This window comes from Canis lupus, chromosome 6 (assembly GCF_003254725.2).
Source record: "Canis lupus dingo isolate Sandy chromosome 6, ASM325472v2, whole genome shotgun sequence".
Lineage (NCBI taxonomy): Eukaryota > Metazoa > Chordata > Mammalia > Carnivora > Canidae > Canis > Canis lupus.
In genome coordinates this window covers 39,331,655-39,352,758 of record NC_064248.1, presented here as the reverse complement: position 1 = coordinate 39,352,758, position 21,104 = coordinate 39,331,655, and the positions used below count along the sequence as shown (strand labels likewise).

The 21,104-nt window shown below is 67.4% G+C and overlaps 2 protein-coding genes across 8 annotated transcripts; one reads left to right on the top strand and one right to left on the bottom strand.

The window, feature by feature from the left end:
* The first annotated feature begins 4,300 nt into the window (after positions 1-4,300).
* On the top strand, positions 4,301-18,935 carry BAIAP3 (BAI1 associated protein 3). Of its 7 annotated transcripts, XM_035717295.2 has the most exons (36): positions 5,050-5,127; positions 5,463-5,567; positions 9,337-9,476; positions 9,743-9,830; positions 9,958-10,038; positions 10,366-10,473; positions 10,865-10,924; positions 11,045-11,111; positions 11,214-11,409; positions 11,717-11,761; positions 11,894-11,971; positions 12,086-12,188; positions 12,489-12,596; positions 12,687-12,782; positions 12,921-13,024; positions 13,309-13,429; positions 13,757-13,881; positions 13,957-14,047; positions 14,173-14,229; positions 14,323-14,420; positions 14,521-14,572; positions 14,649-14,779; positions 15,039-15,162; positions 15,238-15,381; positions 15,492-15,584; positions 15,669-15,860; positions 15,931-15,999; positions 16,088-16,167; positions 16,235-16,343; positions 16,640-16,711; positions 16,788-16,868; positions 16,947-17,067; positions 17,150-17,273; positions 17,350-17,555; positions 17,630-17,995; positions 18,762-18,935. In XM_035717295.2, exons 3-35 carry the CDS (start codon positions 9,346-9,348, stop codon positions 17,731-17,733), a joined length of 3,459 nt encoding a protein of 1,152 aa, XP_035573188.2. In that variant the 5' UTR covers positions 5,050-5,127; positions 5,463-5,567; positions 9,337-9,345; the 3' UTR covers positions 17,734-17,995; positions 18,762-18,935. The 7 variants fall into 7 exon arrangements, with proteins under 7 accessions (XP_035573190.2, XP_035573189.2, XP_035573188.2 ...); XM_035717297.2 differs by lacking the exons at positions 5,050-5,127; positions 5,463-5,567 and adding an exon at positions 4,301-4,613; XM_035717296.2 differs by lacking the exon at positions 5,463-5,567 and having other exon boundaries at positions 5,009-5,127.
* TSR3 (TSR3 ribosome maturation factor) lies at positions 18,746-21,102 on the bottom strand. Its single transcript, XM_025417071.3, has 6 exons — positions 20,939-21,102; positions 20,434-20,653; positions 20,148-20,341; positions 19,600-19,776; positions 19,388-19,451; positions 18,746-19,104 (listed from the first exon to the last, which is right to left on the bottom strand). Exons 1-6 carry the CDS (start codon positions 21,048-21,050, stop codon positions 18,933-18,935), a joined length of 939 nt encoding a protein of 312 aa, XP_025272856.1. The 5' UTR covers positions 21,051-21,102; the 3' UTR covers positions 18,746-18,932.
* Positions 21,103-21,104: the final 2 nt, after the last annotated feature.

Here is a 21,104-nt window from a genome sequence, read left to right as displayed (position 1 = left end):
GGTTTTTGTTGCATTATCGTCATTAAGAGCGTGAGGAGGTGGCATCTCGGTGCCTGGTCCCCCCGCGGCTGCAGGCCCGTGGAGCACAGCTCGCTGCCGTGCCCCACGGTGCCCGGACCCACGTGGCGCTCCGCCGGGGCCTCTGTAAATAGTGCTGTAGCGAGGTCGGCCACCCGTGTCCAGCGCCGGCCCCCCAGCCCGGGCCTTCGGGCTGCGCACAGAGCCCCTGCGGTCAGGTTGCACCTGGCATCGGAGCCTCCTAAGCTGGCGCGGGCCGGACCAGCCCGGGGAGGACCGTGCGCAGGCGGCTCCCCTGGCTCCTGGGGCGGCCGGATCCTGCCTCGGGGCCTGCAGCTGCCCTGGGCGCGGGGGGCCCAGCACCCGGATGCCTGGAGGCCCATCTCAGGCCACCATGCACAGGCGCTTTCGAGGACTCTTTGCCCGGGCCGCCGGCGGGGCTGTGCTCCTCGGAAAGCACCCCGAAACCTGAGCCCACTGCACAGCTTCCCGGAGTCGACGCCAGCCTGGTGGGAAATGCACCTGGGTCCCCTCAGCCTCGGGCGCGGCGCGGGCCCGACTCGGAGACAGAGACAGGGACAAGCCGCAGGGGCTGGGCCTGCCCCCGCCCATCACCGCAGGCAGCCCCCTCCCCGGGCGGGAAGGGCCCCTGGACGCAGCCCGGCGGCAGGACGGCGGTGGACGTGGCAGTGGACGTGGAGGCGGCCCCCGCGGCGCCTCAGCCACAGGACCTGCGGGGCCCGGAGCTTCCAGTGCCTTTTGCTCACCCGCTCGGCTGCATGTTTAGCTGAGCTGAACGTTTGGTGACGGCGATTTGTTTCTGCCGCAGAGGGCCTTCCGGGGACTCCTGGCTTGTGTGTTTGCAGCCTCTCCCAGAATGTCTTATTTTGTAACAACTGAGCTACACATAGTAACAGCTGCACATGTATATGGGTAATATATATGGAAATTCAATATATTTTCTAGTTAAAGCATTCTAAAGTAATCGATGTTTCTAGCAAATTGTCATGATTTCGACTAACGAAACGTCCATTTGTGCCACAGTCCTTGGCTTGACAAAGATGTGACTCTTGTAACAGGAGTATGGGAAGTGCCATCCCGTGTGGTGTGCGGGAAGAGAGTGTGTTCCCAGCATGAGGCGCCTGATGGTTAGGAAGGAGTTGTGGGCAGTACATTAACCACTGTATCTAAGAATTCTCTGATTAAAAACATTTCCACAAACTGCCGCCTGCAGGGTGTGTCTTTTTGCTGTCCGGCCCACCCCACGCAGGCCACCCCCCTGCTGTCAGACCCGCGGGGACCGGGGGGGGGGGGGGGGGGGGGGGGGGGGGGGCAGGGGGGACCCTGCAGCAGGGTGGGATGCCCCCTGCAGTCCCCGGGGACCAGGCACACGCCAGTGCCACCGAGTCGGCCCCGGCATCACCCAGACCCGTGCTGCCCTTGACCCCTGGAAGGGGCCTCCTCGGGGGCGGACGACAAGGTTCTCGCAGCGCCGGGGTACAGGTGACTCCCCGGCTCGGGCCCTGATGGCGGGGCCTGGCTGCGGCTCGGGCCTGGCCCGGGGGCCCTGGGAGAGCCGGGCGCATGGCCGAGGGTCCCAGGAGCCCCCCGGCCCGCCCAAGCCCGAGCCACCCCCCACGCGTCCCCCGCAGGGCGCAGCCTCCGCAGCCCGGAGCCTCCATGTTGAGGTTGCCATGACGACGAGCTGCGGGTTGGAGGGCCAGGCGGAGCGCGGACCTGGGCCGGCTCGAACCGGTCTGAGCCTGCTCCAGCAGGGAGGGGCCTGGGAGATGCTGGTCCGCAGTCCGTCCCCAGCCGCCCCGGGGCTGAGTCTGGGGCGTCCCGTCGCTGTGGCCCCATCAGCGGGGCCCGGCTGGGCTTAGGCCGTGGGGCGGGAAGATGGCTGCGTCGCTGGGTCGCGTCCGGAGGGGCCTTGCTGGGAGGCGGCCCTGCACCCCTGCCCTGCACCCCGCCCGCAGCCCTGAAGCCCTGTGTGGCCCGGCTCCCCGCCCCCAGCCCCTACTTAAACCTCAACCCTACAGGGCCCCCCGGGCCTGAGGCCCAAGACCTCCCTGGCTCGGTGCAGGCTTCACCCGTGCAGGTGTTGGCGACAGGACCCCAGTGGGCTTCCTGGACATCGCCCCAGAAGCGAGCGTTTCAGGTGAGGGGCCAGAGCCCTCCCACCTGGCCACCCCTGCTGCGGGCGGAACCACCCAGGATGCCACAGGCAGCGGGACAGATTCCTGCAGCCCTGCCCTGGCAGGCGCCCTGGCCATGCCCCCTCTTCACACCTCTGACAGGTGCCCAGGTGCGGGGGGGGGGGGGATGCTGACCCCGAGGGGCTTTGCCTGCAATTCCAGGGGCTGCCACCAGAGGACACGAGGTCAGCCATCCTCATTTATTCAAGGTTTTTTTTTTTTTTTAGATTTTATTTATTTATTCATGAGAGAGAGAGGCAGAGACACAGGCAGAGGGAGCAGCAGGCCCCACGCAGGAAGCCCAACACGGGACTGGATCTCGGGTCTCCGGGGTCAGGCCCTGGGCTGAAGGCGGCTGAAACCGCTGAGCCACCCGGCCACCTGGGCTGCCCTATTTAAGGTTTTTTTAAGGTTTTATTTATTGACTTGAGAGAGAGAGAGCATGAGGAGAGGGAGACACAGAACCCCGCTGAGCAGGGAGCCCGACACGGGGCTCAATCCGAGGACCCTGACATTATGACATGAGCCAAAGGCAGAGGCTTCTCTGATGGACCCCCAGGCACCCCAAGATTTTTTTTTTAAGTAATCTCTGCCCCCAACGTGGGGCTCGAACCTGCAACTCCAAGATCAAGAGCTGTGCACTCCACTCGTGGAGTCGGCCCAGTGCCCCGAGTGGCTTTCAAGGGTTGGTGTGGCCTTACGGGGATGTCCGCACCTCCGTGCTGTCCTCTTGGGGTGTTCTCCTGGACAGGACCCCAGTGGGCTTCCTGGACATCGCCCCAGAAGTGAGCGTTTCAGGTGAGGGGCCAGACCCCCTCCCACCTGGCCACCCCTGCTCCCCTAAGGAGGGGACACCACTCCCCTTGCCTGCCCAAAGCCCAGGGGGTGTGAACCCACGCCCTCACCAGCCCGGCCCATCCTGACCCCTCTGGGTGAGGGGTCCTGTGCCCTAACTCCTGCTGTGACACGTGGGTGCTCCACATTGCCCCCCCCACCTCCCTCCTACTGTGGGCTCACCCCCCATCTGCGGGCAGGAGCTGAGACCCCGGGGCCAGTCGTGGCCACAGGCCCATCCCGCGTGGACCTAGAGGGCGTGAGCTCCTGCCTGGGCCCCACCCTCGCCGACGGGTACACGTTCCTGCTGTGACCACTTCACCAACAGAAGGGCGGCAGAGGGTGTGACACGGGCCTGGCCAAGCAGGGCCCAGCCCTCCCTCCCCAGGAGCCCTTTGTGGATGGAGGGCCTGGGGATCTTTTCCTGGGGAAACTGAGGTTCAGGGCAGGGCTTGGAACCCAGCCAGTTGCCGTGTGGCCCTGGAAGGGCCTGTTTCCTTATCTGTAAGAGAGGGTGGGGGGGTGCAACGGATCCCAGTGCGAGGGCCACTGGCTCCGTGCGGCTGGCCCCTGCCCCCGCTCCCCAAAGGGCATGGGATGCGGTGCGGATGCGCACAGCTGCCCCTCCTAACTTCCTGTTTATAGCAGCTGCAGGATCTCATCACCCCAAAGCCATTATGATCACCATGGCAACGAGGCGGGTGTTTGTTCCAACAGGTTGGCGGAACCTGAGGAAGGAGGGCAGGGGTGTGGGGCCCGAGGGCTCTGGAGGCCCCGGCTCAGGACCCGCCAGTGCCCGGGGACTCCTGACTCCTGTCCTGTGCAGAAGGAAGCCAAGGGGTCGCTGGTGTCCCATCCCCTGCTTCTCTCCTGCCCGGGGCGCTGCCTGTCCTCCTGCCTCCACGTTTGTCTGCCTGTGCAGGGCCAGGATGGAAGCAGGGCCTGGAGGCAGAGCTTCTGGAAGGAGAATCCACCCCGCAGGGCTGTCTCCCTCCACCCCGTAGTTCTGTGTCTCCCCCGGGACAGATGGGCACAGGGCGGCCTGGACACGTGTAGGGCTGGGCCCAGGAGATGACGCGGGTGGTGGCCCCATCCAGGGATGATGGGGGAGGCGCGGGGTCCCCACTGACCGAGAGCCATGGCCACGCCCTCCCCACCCACCCCCACTCTCCACAGCGGGATAGGGATAGGGATAGCGGGCACCTCCCCCTGAGCCCTGTTCCTCCTGCACCCCCCCCCCGCCCTGCCCTGGCCTCCCCCCAGTGACCGTCCTGGACTGGGCCCGTCTTACCGTGTCCCACCCCGACAAGGCCCACCAGTGGAGGTGAGGTCCCGTGGACTAAACATGTCCCAAATCGGTGGATCCCCTAAGTATCAGGTACTCTGACGGCCCGCCGGATGGGCCAAGGTAAGGCCGGTGTGGAGACCCAGGCCACCTTGGACAGCAGACCCCGCTCCCCGTCTCTCCCAGGCCCCCCAGCACCACCAGGAGCCCCTTGTTGATGCAGATGGCGGCCCCTGCCCCGACTTCTGGAACCAGCAGGCCGGCGCCGGCGCAGCGAGGTGCTTCCCCGAGCTCTCGGGTGGACAGGGAGGTGGACAGGGCTCGCGTGTCAGAGGCGGGGAGGGAGGGGTGCTGGGGAGCGCAGCGGGCGGGGGGGCGCCCAGGCCTGGGGTCGGGGGACGCGGGGCGTCCTGGGGCGATGCCCGCCGCACCCCTCGCCCCGGGGGATAGTGGACCCAGGAGGCCGGGAGGCCGGGTCAGCCCTTCCAGAAGCGTCTGCCCGAGGGCCGGCGGGCCCTGCTGGGCGTCAGCGACTTGGGCTTCTCGAGGGCCCGGAGCGGGGACCGGGGCCCTGACCCTGCGGGACCCGCTCGGGGCTCGGCGCCCCCGGGTGTTGCGGGAGGGGCGGGGGGCGGGGCGGGAGGGGAGGGGTGGGGAGGGGCTCGCGGCCAGGCCCCGCCCCCGGCGCCCAGGCTTCGGCGCAGCAGCCGAGCGCGGTGCGGGGCGTCGCCGGAGCAGGTGCGGAGCGCCGAGTCTCCGAGCCCCGGGCCCCGCGCCCCCGGCCCCACCACGGTGAGTGCGCGGGTCCCGACGGCCCCAGTCCGGCGCCTGCATGGGGGACCCCGAGGGGCGCGGGGAGGCTCCCCAGGAGGAGGGCGGCGGGGGAGGGGAAGACGCGCCCTCGGCTCCGGGGAAACTGAGGCCGGCGCGCGCCCGGAGGGTCGGGGCGGCAGGACGCCCCCCGACCGGCGCCTCCTCCCCGCGGAGCCCGCAGGGCGGTCGGGCGGAGACTCCGAGCTGCCCGCTGGGGCGGGGAGATGCCCCCGCGCCGCGTCCCTCCCGCCCCGGGGCCCTCGTCTCCACCACATCCCTGCAGGTAAAACCGTGCGCACTCGCCCCACTTCCAGTCCGCCCGCGGGACACGGCTCACCGGGGAGGGAAAGGCCTCGACGGGCGCAGGGCCGGGCTCCCGCGGGCAGCACCGGGAGGGAGGGACGTCGCGGTGGAGACAGGTGAGTAGAGACCCTGGGGAGCCCGGGAAGAACGTGGGGTGGAGGGCTCGCTCCTCATGCGTTCCTTCTAGAAGCATCTGGGCAGCGCTTTACACTGCGTCCCAGGCGACCGTCTAGGGCTTTAGGTCCAAGTGTCGAGCTGCTTAAAATGCGCATTCCCAGGCCCTCCCCAGGGACCGGGCTCCCACTGGATCTCGGGGAGCAGCATTTGTAATGCACGCTGCTGCGGCTGCTGCGTTCCTTGCTGGGGAGCACTGTCTAGGGACTCATGGGGATCGGAGCTGCAGGAAGTGAAGGGGGGCGGAGGGGACTGGGCAGGGGAGAGATGGCCAAGAGGGTGACCTGGGGACCCACACGTGGACCAGACATCCTGCCGCTCCGCCTCCACACATGGGGGAGCACCAGTGGACCCCTCCCCCCAAGTCGCCAGGTACCACATTTTGGTAAGAAGGGAGCTGTGCTCTGAGGTGCTCATCAGCAAGGTGTTTATTCACCATGCGGGTGGCCCCAGCAGCTCAGTCCAGCTGCCCCCAGATCCACCTGCTGTGGGGCCAGCTCAGCCCCAGGTGGGCCAGCAGGAGACACCGAGGCTTAGAGCCCCGGCTCCAGGCAGGTTACCCCAGCCCCCTCGGTGTGAAATGCAACCCCGATATCCACTCTGCAGAATTGCCACTTCCCATTCACCCTGAACCTTGGGGACAGCCAAGGGACGGGGTGGACCTGTTCATCTTGGCTCGGCCCCAGTGCCAGGGTGGCCGAAGCTCCTTGGCCAGCCTCACTTTGCTCTCTGGACAAATGGGAGCTGCGGTTCTGGGCCTGGTGGCCAAGCGTGAACAAGGATGCGGGCGCCTCTTGCTCTGCGCCGCTGCCCAGGCCCAGGAGGGACGGGGACCGGGGAGTTCCCTTGGGGCCCATCCCACGGACGGAGGGCCCCTGCCGACAGAGGGCCCCTGCCGCCAGCACGTGCTTCCTGGAGGTCAGCCGCGCACCCGCTGCTGGTGCGGCTCTGGGTCAGGTGCCGGTGGGTTCCCAGCACCCAGGCCGTGGGTGCAGAAATATCAGTAGCCAAGCAGTGGAGGGTTTCCAGGGAAACGAGAGGAGTGTCTGGGCACCCCGGGATGAGCCACCTCTCCGACACCTGTGCCCAGATGCCACTTGCGCCCCACCCCCGTCCAGTCAGCAGGCTGAGGAAGGGAGCTCTGTGGGGTGGGGGGCGCCTGGACTCCAGAACTCAGGAGGTGCCAGGACCCAGAGCTTGGACGCCGGCGTCAGAGGCCGCCTCCATCCCCGGCCACCTGCTGGCTCTGTGGCCTTGAGTAAGCTCCAAAGCCCGGGGCCTCAGTTTCTCCTTGTGGGTGACATGAACAGCAGTACCCCCTTTCTGGGAGGTGGCTCCCCCTCTGTCTTGAGCATTTTATTCTCACAGCCACCCCATCTCTGCGGCTCAGGCCGCTTGCTCCTGCGTCATGTTTGTCTCTGGGACCGTGAGCCCCTGTAGCCCCTGTCACTCAGCCAACGCAATTGGCGGTTGCCCTGGCAACAGCTCAAGCAGTGGCTGCTCCCCTGGCTTTAGGGGGCCGCGGGGGTAGCAGCCTCCTCCCCACAGCTAGAGAAGGGAAGGGGGGCCTGATGCCCGGCCCCCTGGAACCTCACTGCTGACGGTAGGGGCGACAGCTTCTAGGCCTACCTGGCCACCTGCGGCGCCCCCCTCCGCACGCCCCCCATCTTTGCAGGGAGGCTCCCAGGGGCAGGCAGTGGCCAGTCTGAGGGAGGCGGGGCCTCGTTTCAGGGTGTGAGCCAGCTGCCCATCTGTCCCCAGCTCTTGGGTCTGGTCAGGTGAGCCCCTCTGAGCCCACCATTCCCCGGGGCCCCATAGGGCTAAAGTTGGAGCGTCAGGAACCAGGTGCTGTCTGTGGGGTGGCCTGAGCTGGTCAGGGGAACAGAGCAGGGATGGCAGCCCCGGGGCCACTGAAAGACAGACAGACAACTGGGAGACCTGCAGGCTGCGGGCATGGTCCGTGGACAGTGGGCACAGCCTGGGTCTAACCTGGCTCTGCCCCTGCCGACTTCCCCGTGAGATCCGGGGCAGGTACAGTTGGATCCAGCCAAGTCCCCATTTCCTACACCGTCAAGTGAAACGATGTCCCCTGCACGGGCTGTGCCTGGCCTAGAGGTACCCTCCATGATGGGCAAGTGAGCACCGCTGAGGGGGCCAGGGCGGCCAGTCCAAAGGCCCTGTGGTACACCTGGGGAGGGTGACATGTCCTTTACGCCAGAGGCTGGCTGCCAAGCCTGGGGCAGGGCGGCCAAGGGGCGGGCACCGAGTGGCAAAGTCAGCGTGGCGAGGGGGTCAGCCCTGATGGCTTCCAACGGGGGCGCAGGGAGACCACCCTGGGGCTTTGGGGGAGGCACAGGCTGTTGCCCGACCCAGTGGAGCGATGGGTGCCTGGGCCGGGCAGTGCCATGAGGAGAACGGCTCCCAGCAGCTTAGCTGTCTCCCGCCCTTCCTCCTGGGGTCTGCAAGGGACCCCGAGGCCCCCCGGAGGTGTGCAGGCATAACGGGGAGCTGGCCTTCCTCCCTGGTGCAGGTGGGCAGGGCCAGGAGAGACTGGGCAGTGACACTCCTCAGGGCAGTCCCATGGGCTGTTCCCCATTCCTTGGAGAGGCTCCCCTGAGGTCACCGGCTCAGCTCCTCCCCGGGCTGCAGCCATGCAGTCCACGCCCGTTCGCACGGAGCAGAGGGGCCAGGCCTGAGCTGGCCTCAGGAGGCCCCCCGACAAGGCCCTGCTCTGTCCCTGCCGCAAGGACACCACTGTGGCTCGGTTTCCATGACGACGTGGGGCAGTTTCACAGACGGGGAGGGAGACGGAGTGGTGGCCCTGCACCCCAAACTTCTTGAAGGGGCAGGATTTGCAGCACATTTTCATTTCTACTGACTACAGGGAGTGTGCTCTTCTCTGCAAGGTGGGCCCAGGAGAGAGGATGGGGCGTTGCCCCTGAACGTGCTTGGTGGGCAAGGACCCCCAGCGACCCTCCGTGCTGGCCACTCAGGGTCCTGGGGTCCCCAGGCAGGCCCCAGGCACAGTGGCCTCTTCTTGCCCCAGCTCCTCTGCAGGACAAGGACTCCGGGGTCCCGGGGAGAGCTTTGCCTGCCCTGGCTCCAGAAGGGACCATACAGGCTGGGTGACCCGGGCACCACTCCCCCACGACTCTGTCCCCTTAGCAAAGCCCCCAGGAGACACAGGCCCCTGCTGTGGCACAGCCAGGGGTCCCAGTCCTGGCTGGGTGGCAGGGGGGAGTGTGGCCCTGGGCGCAGCGGGATCCAGCAGCTCCCAGCGATGGAGCGCAGACTGGACTGTACCGTCACCTCTCTCATCCCCGTCTCGTCCCCAAAACGACCCTGCAAGGATGCCCCATTGTGTAGATGGGTCGTGAAGACTTAGACCAAGGGACCAGCCCCAGGTCAGCAGCATGAGTGCCCGTGGCCCCCTGGGTGCCCAGCGCCATCCAGCCTGGGGACTGAGCTCCAGGCCCCCCCACCACCCCCGCTCAGGTGTACCCAGCGGCCCCCATCCCTGCAGACGTGCCCTCCTGCTCCACGGGCAGCGCAGTCGGGAGGCTGTGCCCGGCTGCCAGGACCCCGCTTCTGTGGGCTCCCAGCTGATTCTGTCATTGCTGGATGTGCAGCACATGTGGTGACCGGGGACGGCACGGCAGCACGGCTGGGCGGGGGGGCACCCAGGGGCCACAGCGTGCGCTCTGCCTACAGGTCCCCACCATGACGACGTTGCTGGAGATCAAGAGCAGCGTGCTCAGGCAGGTGCAGGTGTGCCCATCCTTCCGGCGGAGGCCCGAGGGAGAGCCAGGGAGCACCGGCACCGACCCCCAGGAGCCTGCCACAGGGGCTTGGTGGGTGCCCCACGCCTGACCGGTGCCGTCACGTGTACCCAGCCTCCTTTCTCTCACTGCACCCCTCTCCTGCTGCCCCAGCACGGCCCCCCAGGGGAGCCTGGGGGGGTCTGAGCCCCAGGCCCGGTGGGAGGGCACCATCCCCAGATGGAGGAGGCCCAGGCAATCGCCTCAAGGTGTGCGTGCGGGGGCTGGTCCTGGCCAGGGGGCAGGCGCGTGCTGTGAGTGACGGGGTTCCCTGACCTCAGCCTGGCCTGTCCCTGCAGGAAACCCGGTGATGGCGTGGAGTTCTTCGCTCAGATGCGCCTCATCCTCAAGAAGGGGGAAGGCCGACAGGGCCTGCCGTGCCCCGAGGTGAGGGCAGCTCAGAGCTCAGCCTTCCGCCACTCCCCTGGACAGCCGGCCTCCAGCCCTCACACTAGGCTCCCTCCCTCCCTGGAGTCCTCCCTGCAGGAGGCCCTCACCCGCGTGCCCCTCGCAGGTCCTGTTGCGAAGCGGGGCACCAGCCCCTGCCGAGCCTGTGGACCCCAACCGTGGCCTGAGAGTCCTAACCCAGGAGGAGGTAAGGGGGCCCGGGGTCTGGCCCCACAGAGAGTCTGTGAGCGCCTACTGTGTGCCAGGCCTGGGTTCTGGGGACAGGTGCACAGCAAAGGTGGCAGGGGTGAGAGGGCCAGGGGCCCTAGAAGCGAGTAAGGAGCAGAAGTCAGGGGTCGAACCCATGGAGGGCCCGGCAGGTGCAAAGGTCGATGCTGGGACTGGACTCTGCCAGTGGGGGCTGGGATGCAGGAGAGCCTGGACCCCTCTGAGAGCCCCTCAGGGCCCAGGGCTGAGGGACACAGGGGTGGGGTGGCTGGGACCCAGAGTGTGCTCCCCCCGCCCCCCCTCACAGGTGGAGATGCTGTACGAGGAAGCCTTGTACACAGTGCTTTACCGCGCGGGGACCATGGGCCCCGACCAGGTGGATGACCAGGAGACCCTACTGGGCTACCTGCAGCAGGTGAGCCCCACTGCTCCACCCTCCCTGCTGGCCTGGCCCCGCCCTGCTCTAGGGAGCAGAGACCGCTGTCGTCCCAACCCTTTCCTCTCTGTCTGGTGACGTCACCATCACCCAAATAACACAGGTCGGCCCCGCCATGGGCACACCCATGCCCACACACGGGTGTGCACAGGCAGGCACACACATAGGCTGACAGGTGTGCCCAGAAGGATAGAGCGAGGGACAGACACATGGACACACAGGGAAGGGTACAAAGGACAAACTGACCCACGGGCGAGTATTTCTTTCCCCTGCCCCCCCATGTGTTTCCTGTGCTCTGTGAGGCTCCCCGGACATTGGCCAGCCCCGCTCTGGGGGCACCTGGGCCCTCACACTGGCCCGCCGTCCGCAGGTGTTTGGTACCAGCCCCGAGGAGCACGCTGAGGCCATTGAGCGTGTGAAGAAGGCCAAGGTGAGGCTGCCACCCAGTGCAGGCAGGTGCCGGCCAGCCCGGTGGAGAGGACACGGCGGGGCCAGGGCATGGCCACTCGGAGCCTCCCCCAAGAGGCCCCTCGGCACCCTCTGTCCACAGGCCCCCACATACGCCCTGAAAGTCTCCGTCGTGCGTGCCAAGAACCTGCTGGCCAAAGACCCCAATGGTGAGTGGGGACCAGCCCGGAGTTTGGCTGTGCCCAGGTCTGGTGGCTGTGGAGGGCCGGGGAGGCCTGGGGCCAGGCGCTGAGCCACCCACCATGTCTCAGGCTTCAGTGACCCATACTGCATGTTGGGCATCCTGCCGGCCTCGGGCACCCCCCGGGAGCCGGGTTCACACAAGGAGCAGCGCTTCAGCTTCCGCAAAGGCAGTAAGCGGGGAGGGCCCCTGCCGGCCAAGTGCATCCAGGTCACCGAGGTCAAGAGCAGCACCCTGAACCCTGTGTGGAAGGAGAACTTCCTCTTGTAAGACCCCTCTTCCAGATGGGGGCGGGGTGGGGGCAGGGGGCTGCGTGCTGCGCCAGGACGTACCTGGTGTCAGAGCCTGGCCCAGCCAACCAAGCGGGGCTGGTCACAGAACCACTTTCTAGAGGACAGAACAGCCTCAGAGAGGCGCCAGGCCCGGTGGCCACAGTCGGGCTTCAAATCCAGGCAGCCTGTCTCACAGCTGGAGCTCATGGACCCTTTCCTGCAGCTCCCGAAATGGCCCCTCCCCGAGCCCCGGGCAGAGGAGCGTCCGGCCCCTCTGGCTATCAATCTGTTTTCCTTACAGTGAGATCGAGGATGTGAGCATGGACCAGCTACACCTGGACATCTGGTATAGGCCCCTGGGCCCTGCAGGGCCGAGGGTGTGGGTGCACCTGGTCTGGGGGGTGGGGGTGGGGGTGAGAGGGGACATTCGGGGCCGAGCCAGGCTCCACACAAGCCAGGTTTGCCCCCTGCCCCCCAGGGACCATGATGATGATGTGTCCCTGGTGGAAGCGTGCAGGAAGCTGAACGAAGTCATCGGCCTGAAGGGCATGAGCAGGTATGACGGTGGGACCCTTGTGTCCCCCAGACACCGTGCCTGCAGCTTGGCCACATGGGCCAGCCGGTGGTGGCTCCCCAGGGACCATAGGTGGGAACCCACTGCTTCGCCCAGGTATTTCAAACAGATTGTCAAGTCGGCCCGTGCCAACGGGACAGCAGGACCCACGGACGACCACACGGATGACTTCCTGGGGTGTCTCAACATACCCATCCGGGTGAGTGGGGGCCAGGGCTGCAGTCACAGAGCGCTCACCCTGTGGGGATGCCCCTGGTGGCTAGGTCCTGTGCCCCAGGCATCCCCCATCCTTCCTGGGCCGGGTGGGGCTGTGTGCTCAGGGGTCAGGGAAGGACCGGCCTCCTGGGGCCTCCTGTGTCCAGGCACCCCCCCACCCCGCCCAACGGCCGACTGTGTGCTGCGGGCGGGGTGGGAAGCAGAAGTCTGTGTGGTCTCCTTGGTCCCACAGAGAGTCTGGGGGGGGGGGGAGGGACTGCCAGTATGAACCCCCTCCCCTCAGGAGGTGCCCGTGGCGGGTGAAGACCGCTGGTTCAAGCTGGAACCGCGCTCCAGCGCCTCCCGGGTGCAGGGAGACTGCCAGCTGGTCCTCAAACTGATCACCACACAGGTGGGGAGCTGTGGGGTCCCCTGCCCTGCGGCCGCCGCACCCCTGCCGGGGGCTGGGGCAGGGCTGTTGATGGGCGGGCCTGCATTCCAGAGGGACACGGCCATGAGCCGGCGCGGGCGCTCAGGCTTCCTGTCCTACATGCTGCTGCTCGGCCGGCTGCTGCAGTTCGAGCACCGACCCGAGGAGGTAGCCGCACCCTCGCGACCGGGGTGGTGACCTGGCGCCTGGGGGGTGGGGGAGAGCCGGGGAGGCTGGGCACGCGGGCGGGAGGGCATGGCGGCTCCTCCCTCCACCCACGCCGCCCCACCCCCCCCCCGCCTCCAGCGCAACTCGAGCAGCTGGCGCGGAGAGCTCAGCGGGCCCGCGGCCACCGTGCTCTGCCTCCACGGCGCGCAGAACAACCTGTCTGCGCTGCAGCTGGCGGTGCTGTGAGTGGGCGGGGCCTCGCGGCGAGGGGCGGGGCACGGGACGGCGAGCGCGGGCGGGAGGGGCGGGGCCGTGAGTGGCAGCAGCTGAGAGGAGGCGGAGCTGGCGGGGAGGGGCGTGGCCTGCGGTGGGCGGGGCAGAGGGGCGGGCAGGGAAGGGGTGCTTTGAGTGGAGGAGGCATGAACGGGGGCGGTGCTGGGGGCGGCGCCGGGAGGGGATGGCCCGAGGGCACAAGGGGGTCCCCGCCCCAACCGCGCCTGACCGTGGGCGGGGCTGGCTCCCACAGGCACTGGGAGGTGAGCAGCCGTCACCATCAGACCTGCACGCTGGACTACGGCTACCTGCTGGGGCTGCTGGAGGACATGCAGGCACACTGGGAGGAGGCGTCCTCCCTGCCCCAAGAGCAGGTGAGCTCGCCCGGGCTGGCCGGAAGTGCGCTTCCTGGAGGGTGAGTCGGTGGGCACACAGGGCAGGGTCCCGGTGTCGTGGGCTGCGCGGCCTATGCTGAGATAGGGCATGTGCTGGGATCCCAGGAGGCGGAGGTCGTGGCCTGCACTTGGAGGAGGGACCCAGGGAGTGGGCGCTGGCTGGGGGGGGACCAGTGGTGCAAAGGCCCTGAGGCTGTGTGTGGGAGAAAGTAGCAGGGCCAGGCCCGCAGATGGCTGCGGGAGCCTCCCTCCCCGCACCCCGTGGGGAGGGCGGTGAGGGTCAGCTCTGACGCCGGGTGTCCGCAGGAGAAGAGCCTGGCTGACAGCTTCTCTGCCTTCTGCGAGTTTGGGCTGCAGCTGCTGGGCCAGCTCCGAGACTACTTCCCAGCCACCAACAGCACCGCTGTCTACCGCCTGGAGCTGCTGCTGAAGTGGGTGTAGCCGGCGGTGCCCGGGGTGGGGGGACCAGGCGGGCGGCCCATGGTCAGCGGGTGGCCCCTGTGCAGGTGTCTCAGCAAGATGCAGGTCTTCCAGCTGTCCTTCGAAATCTGCCCCTTTGAGGCAGAGCTGAACATGGACATCGCTGCTGCTCTGAAGGTGCGTGCTGGCAGGTGTGGGCCAGGTGCCGCCCCCACCCTGGCCCCGCTCTGGGCCAGCTCTAGCACCTGCTACCCTGTTGGCCTCCCACACCCACCGCGCGGCCTCGCTGGTTTGTCTTGCAGAGAGGCAACCGCGAGTGGTATGACAGGCTCCTGAACACCAAAAGTCCTCACGAGCAGGTGCCGCTCAGGGAGGGCATGGCTGCAGGGGGAGCAGGGGATCGCACATGGCTGCAGACCGGAAGGTCAGTGTGACCCGGGCCTTCCTCGCAGCCAGGGCCCCAGCGCCTCGCCGGCCTGGTGGAGCTGGCTGACGCCGTCTACGAGGACCTGCAGGCCTGCTACGGCATCTACGCCAGCCTCTTCCACAGGTGGGGCCCAGGGCGCTCGCTGCCGTTCCTGCCCTGACCCGTCGGTGGTGCCGTCAGGTCACGGGTGGGGCGAGCAGGTGTGTGGAATTTGTTCCTGCAGCATCGCGGAGATCGACTTCTTCACCCTCACCTTCCGGCAGCTGGAGCGTCTGGTGAGGAGGGGGAGCGGGGAAGAACTGCCTGGGTCTCCCCCTGACGCTGGCAGCCTGAATCCACCATCCTGAGCAGGTGGCCGAGGAGGCATGGGTGCTGACAGAGGAGCTGAGCCCCAAGATGAGCCTGGAGGTGGCCTCGGGGCTCTTCGAGCTGTACCTGACCCTGGCAGACATTCAGCGCTTCTGGAGCAGCATCCCCGGCCGGTGGGTGCCCTGCGGCAACCTGTCCTCTCCCCACCCCGCCCCCGTCAGTCTCCTTTCTCTATCTGCCCCCAGACCTGTCCCCACTCCTGCTTGTCCCCCTGCCCCAGCTGTCCTGCAGCCTCCTCTAGGAGGTCTCTGGGACGGGATCCCGAGGGCCCCTTGAGGGAGGCTCTCCAGCTGCCCCTTTAGGCCGGGAACCGGGACACGCTGGCTCAAGGTGTTTGGGTCAGGGCGAGCTCTGACGGGCTTCCTGCTGCAGTGACAGCCGCTCCCTTGCTCTGGCCGGCATCCATGCCCCCTTCCTGCCCGCCGTGAAGCTCTGGCTGCAGGTGCTGCGAGACCAGTCCAGGTGGAGACTTCAGGGAGCTGTGGATGTGGACACAGTGAGTGAGCACCCAGGCCCGAGGGTGCCGGGCTCAGCCAGGGCTATCCTGCAACCAGGCCTCCTCTCGCCTTAGCTGGAGCCCATGGATGTCTCCTCTAAGCACAGCAGCTCCGCAGCCACTGCTAGCCTCTGCTTCAGTCACATCCAGGAGCTGTGGGCCCGCCTGGCATGGCCAGACCCTGTGCAGGCCCAGGCGCTGGGGACCCAGCTCAGCCAGGTGTGTCGCTGTGGGTTGGGGAGCACAGTCTGGGAGGAGACAGGAGTCTGGAGGGGCAGCAGGACCAGGGGCTACAGCCCACAGGTCCAAAGCACTTGTGTCCCCTCTAGGACCTGTGCGAGGCCACCCTCTTCTACACTGAGCTGTTGCGGAAGAAGGTGGACACTCAGCCTGGGCCCGCAGGCGAGGCAGTGAGCGAGCCGGTGAGCAGGCCGGTGGGCAGGAGGCCGGGGCGGGGCCGGTGAGGCCAGTGGCACCGCCCGCCCACACCTGGCACGCCTCCCCAGCTCTGTGTGGTCCTCAACAACGTGGAGCTCCTCCGCAAGGCCGCGGGGCAAGTGCTGCGGGGGCTGGCGTGGCCGGAGGCGCCCTCGGCACTGGAGGGCGGCCTCCCACGCCCTTTGCTCAGCTGTACGCAGGCCCTGGATGAGGACCTGCAGCAGGAGGTCCACACCGTGACAGCGCACCTGACCTCCAAGGTGGGCGGCGGGCGGGAGGTTACCGGGCTGCCCTGGCGCCGCCCCCAGTGCTGAGCGCTGCCCTCCGCAGATGGTGGCCGACATCAGGAAGTATGTGCAGCACATCAGCCTGTCGCCCGACTCCATCCAGAATGAGGAGGTGGGTGCCTGGCCGGCTGAGGGCTGGGGTGCCGCGGGTGGCGGTGTGGGGGCCCCGGGGACGGTGTGGCTGAGGACGCTGCCCGCAGGCCGTGGCCCCGCTCCTGAAGTACCTGGACGAGAAGCTGGCCCTGCTGAATGCCTCGCTGGTGAAGGAGAACCTAAGCAGGTAGGCCGCGGGGTGGGGGGAGGGTGCTGCCTGGGGGCCAGCCACACATGCCTGGCGTCCCTTCCAGGGTGCTGGAGGCCCTCTGGGAGCTGCTCCTGCAGACCATCCTGCAGGCACTGGGCGCCAACCTCGATGTCTCCGCCGACTTCTACGGCCGCTTCCACTTCACGCTGGAGGTAGGGCTGCATGAGGGGCCCCCACTGCACCTCGGCCCGGCCCCGAGCTCCCCGAGCTGCCTGTGCCCACTGCCCCGCGTGGCCAGGCCCTCCCGCCTGAGCCGCTCCCCTGGGGTTCCAGCAGCCCAGCACTTCCACTCTGCCAGCCGCCTGTCAGTACAGTCACCTGGCCCCGGGCACTGGCCTCTCCCCCAGCTCCCGGGCTCCTGAGGTGTGGCACCCAAGTGCACCTGCCCAGCCCGATAGCCCCAGCCCCGCCCTGCCTTTGACATCTCTCCCTCCTTGCCCTGCCCCAGGCCCTGGTGAATTTTTTCCACGCTGAGGGGCAGGGTCTGCCCCTGGAGAGCCTGAGGGACGGAAGCTACAAGGTGAGGCCTGGCCCGGGGGAGGGAGCGGGTGGCGTGCAGCTGGGGGCCTGTGTTCAGCACCCGGTGGGCTCCGCAGAGACTGGAGGAGGAGCTGCGCCTGCACCAGTGCTCCACCCGCGAGTGCATCGAGCAGTACTACCTGGACAAGCTCAAGCAGGTACGGTGCCCAGGCCGGCACGTGGCCTCTCCCCCAGAGTCCCCAAGCCCCGGGTCACCAGCCTGAGCCCTTCCACAGAGGTCGCTGGAGCAGAACCGGTTCGGGCGCCTGAGCGTCCGCTGCCACTACGAGGCAGCAGAGCAGAGGCTGGTGGTGGAGGTGCTGCACGCGGCGGACCTGCCCGCCCTGGACGCCAACGGTGAGGGGCTGTGATGCCGACGGGGACCCGCGCCGCACTGCTGGGTGAGTGCTCATGAGCTGCTCGCGGTTGTGCCCCTCAGGCCTGAGCGACCCCTTCGTGATCGTGGAGCTGGGCCCGCCACACCTCTTCCCGCTGGTCCGCAGCCAGAGGACGCAGGTCAAGAGCCGGACGCTGCACCCCGTGTATGACGAGCTCTTCTACTTGTGAGTGTCCCCCCATCAGCCTGTCCACGCGCCCGAGGGGGGCGCAGGGCTCCAAGTGACTGCCCTTTGCCTGCAGCTCTGTGCCAGCAGAGGCGTGCCGCCGCCGCGGCGCCTGCGTGCTGTTCACGGTCATGGACCATGACTGGCTGTCCACCAACGACTTCGCAGGGGAGGCGGCCCTCGGCCTGGGCAGTATTGGTGGCATCACGCGGCCCCAGGTGGGAGGGAGCACGAGGGCCAGGCAGCCTGTTACCCTGCAACTGCGGCGGCCCAGAGCCCAGGGTGAGTGAGGGTCCGGGGGGTGGTGGGTTTGATGGGGTGCGGTTTCACCCTAGCCCTGCCCCTCCTGCCCACAGTGAGGTCCGCGCTGAGGATGCTGGAGGGCCGCAGCAGCAAGGAGGCGCAGGAGTTTGTCAAGAGACTCAAGGAGCTGGAGAAGTGCATGGAGGCGGACCCCTGAGGCCTCCTGAGCCCCCGAGCTGCCCCCATCCTGCCCTGCGGGCAGCTCTGCGCAGGCAGGGCTCCTTCCCCGACCCCGCCATGTCATGTGCATGCTGTGGCTGGCCCTCCAGCTCCTTTCTGCCCTGGCTGTGTCTGCGTGGTGTGTACCGTGAACCCCTTGCTACCAGCAGCACCCCCAATCTGGGTCTGGGGGCTCACTCGGTGGGGCCTGGCCAGCAGCTGTCCCCCTGGATGCAGAGCAGAGCACGCCCGGCCACCAGGTGAGCTTCCCCATCGGCTCCCCTGGCAGGCGGGCACGGGGCTTAGAGCAGGGCTGTCAGCGGGGTGGCTCTGCTCCCCAGGAGCCGTTAGGCCAAGTCTGGAGGCATTTTTGGAGCTCAGAACCACAGGCTGGAGGAAGTGCTAGTGGCACTGACAGTGAGACCAGGGATGCTGCTGGAGGTCCTGCAGTTACAGACATGGCAACCTCTCCTCAGCAAAGAACAGGCCATTCCCCAATGTTCCTGGTGTCCCCGCACAGAGCCCACCTGGAGGAAGCTCTGTATTCTCTTTCTGGGCTGGGGCGTGTGGCAGGGCCCATAAGGACAAGAGCCAGGAAGGTGGGGTTTGAGTCTGGACAAGCTTTGGCGGGAAACAGCTCCCAGTGGCCCTGGCAGAGGGGGAAAGTGGGCACCCCGATGCCTTCACCAGAGGGTATACAGACATGTTTACTAAGAACTGCATAGGTCCCCACCTCCTCAGCCTGAGAAAGGGTCCCGTGGCATCACCGTGAGGCTGGGAACATGACGCAAAGTTGATGGGTCAGTGTAAGCTCTGTGCTGGCCACGCAGCTCTCCAGCATGTTCTCCTTCTGTGTCCACACACACATGCCCGCGCAGGACCTGCTCCACGCCCGGCACCCCCACAGTCCAGACCCTCCCCAGGCAGGGCCTGCCTCACTGGAGACTGAGCGTCGTCCCCTCCTCCCCCAATTCCCTGGCCAAGTGCAAAGAAACAAGCTCACACCGGGATGTCCTTGGCCTGCAGCTTCACTGGGCGGGCTCGGAGGCCCCAGAGCACAGCCGTGTCAGAAGCATGGGGATAGAGTCCAGTGCCACGAGGGCTGAGGCTGCCAGGCCTGTCTGTGTCCCCACGAGTCCTGCTGTATCTTGAGTTCCTTATTGCTCCGTCGTGAAGAAATACACGTGTCTGCAAACTTCAGTCTCTCTGCCGTTTCTTGATTCCTTTCCAAACCTCTGGGGGGACCCCGGCCTCTGCCCCTTGCTCCTCCTCCTCGGGGCAGCTGCTGCTCTCTCCTCTGTCCTCGGCATCAGGTCCCCGCTCCTCGGACTCATCCTCACTGTCACTGTCACCACTGTCTGGGAGCAGCCTGGAAGGGAAAGGTGTGTTCGCCAAGGGCGTCATCCCAGGCACACTCCCTCACAGGAGCCCCCACCTGAGGGCAGATTCTTCTATTCCCTGTGTTCTCAAAACCAACAGCTCTCCTCTCCAGTGGGATGTTCACGTTCCCTTTCCCAGTCACAAAACCCTTGTTGTGTTTAGGGACCCGCCCCTCCTCCTCACTCCCGCCATCTGCAGGAAGGGCTGAGGCCAGGGGCAGCGGAGAGCCCTGGGTCTGAGCTGTCTCAAGACCGGGAAGCCCAAGGACCTACCGAGCGCCAGCCACTGGCCTGTTGGGGTTTGCAAACTCCCGCCCAGAATCCACGTCAAAAGGATCTGGAGAGAGAAGGCACGTGAGAAAAGGACCTGTGAGTGAGCTCAGAGCAGGACCAGCCTTCTATATCCCCGGCTTCTCCACAGGAGGTGCTGTGCCTGGAGGGGCCTGGCTCCCAACCAGGGGGCTTGTGTGCATGCCGGGCCTCACCAATTTCCTCCTCCTCGGGGCGCTCCCTGGCGTGGGCCAGGAACTCCTGCTCTGCCTGCAGCACCTCCTCCGGGCCACTGCAGGCTGCATACTTGTCCAGGAGCTGGCGGTTCAGGTCCAAGAAGCCCTTGCCCCACTTGAACTTCCGCAGCAAAATGATAGCAAGGTCTGAGAAGCCTGACGGTGAGGAAAGCGGAGACCCAAGGATGCTGACAATCCCTCTCTCATCCTGGGTGCACGCCCAGCACCCCCAAAGCTGTCCCGACATCTGAAATTCCCCATGAGACGCCCTCCTCCGGTCCAGTGAGCCTGCTCACCCGCCTCCGCTATCCCCTGAGGCCCTCTACCCACGTCTCATGGGGCCGCCTATCTGAGCCTCCACTAGGACCCTAGGTTCTCTCAGGGCGAGCTGAGGGGTGACAAGTGGGACGGAAACCCTGGCCTTCCCACCTTGACCATCCCACATGCCCTCTGGTTGCTCTGGGGACGGCCAGTACAGAACACACTGCTGTGTGCGGCGCCATCCTGCTAGCAGGCTCAGCGCTCACCCAGGATGCACAGGGTGGCAGCAAAGGCCTCCACGCAGGACAGCTTGCAGGGCCGGCCATAGTTCACGGGGTTGGCAGCTACCAGGTGCGGCAGCAGCCGCAAGTGGCTCCCACGCATCTTCCCAAACGGTGTCTCATTCAGTCGGGCCCAGGAGCAGTCGATGACAGCGACCCCGCACTGAGCCACCAGCTGCCTGTTAGGAGCAAAGGTCGGCTAGGCTCTGGAGGGGAACCGCGTTCCCTAGGGACCCAACCACATCCTTCCACCCCCTCCCTCCGCTCCTACCTGTCGGCGCAGGACACGTACTGGGAGCCCACGGGGCTGAGCACGAGGCCGCCGAACCTCTGGCCCAGGCGCAGGCAGCGCACCAGGCCCAGGCGGGCCAGCTTGCGACCAGTGCAGCGCCGGGGGTCGCAGTGGCCCAGCTCCCACATGGCCAGTGGGCAGGGTGGCCGCGCCGGGCCCGAGCCGCCTTCCTCCTCCGCCGCCTCTGGCTCCACGGATGCTGCACCGGAGCGCAGAGGGTACCAGGCCTCAGGGGCAGCTCGCAGGGCCGGCCCGGCCCGCGACCCGGGCCCCCGACGCGACCCCGGCCCCTGACCTGGCCCGCGATCCCGCCCCCAGCCCGAGACCCCGACCCGGCCCGCGACCCCGGCCCCGCCCCCAGCCCTAGACCCCGCCCCTCCGGCCCTCGACCCCGCCCCCGCCCCGCCTGCGACCCTGGCCCTCGGTCCCGGCCCCCCACCCCGGTCCTCCGCCCCGGCCCCGCCCCCGATCGTGCCCCACTCACCGCGCAGCGCGGCTCCCACGTCCTCCGCGAAAGCCTCCAGAGAGCGGCCCGCGGGGCGGCGAGCGCGCCCTCCGCCGGCGCCCGACCCCCGCGCCGCCCTCCTCCGGCCCATGGCGGGCAGCCGAGGCCCGCACACCCGGTGGCGGGGTCTACGCAGGCGCCGAGC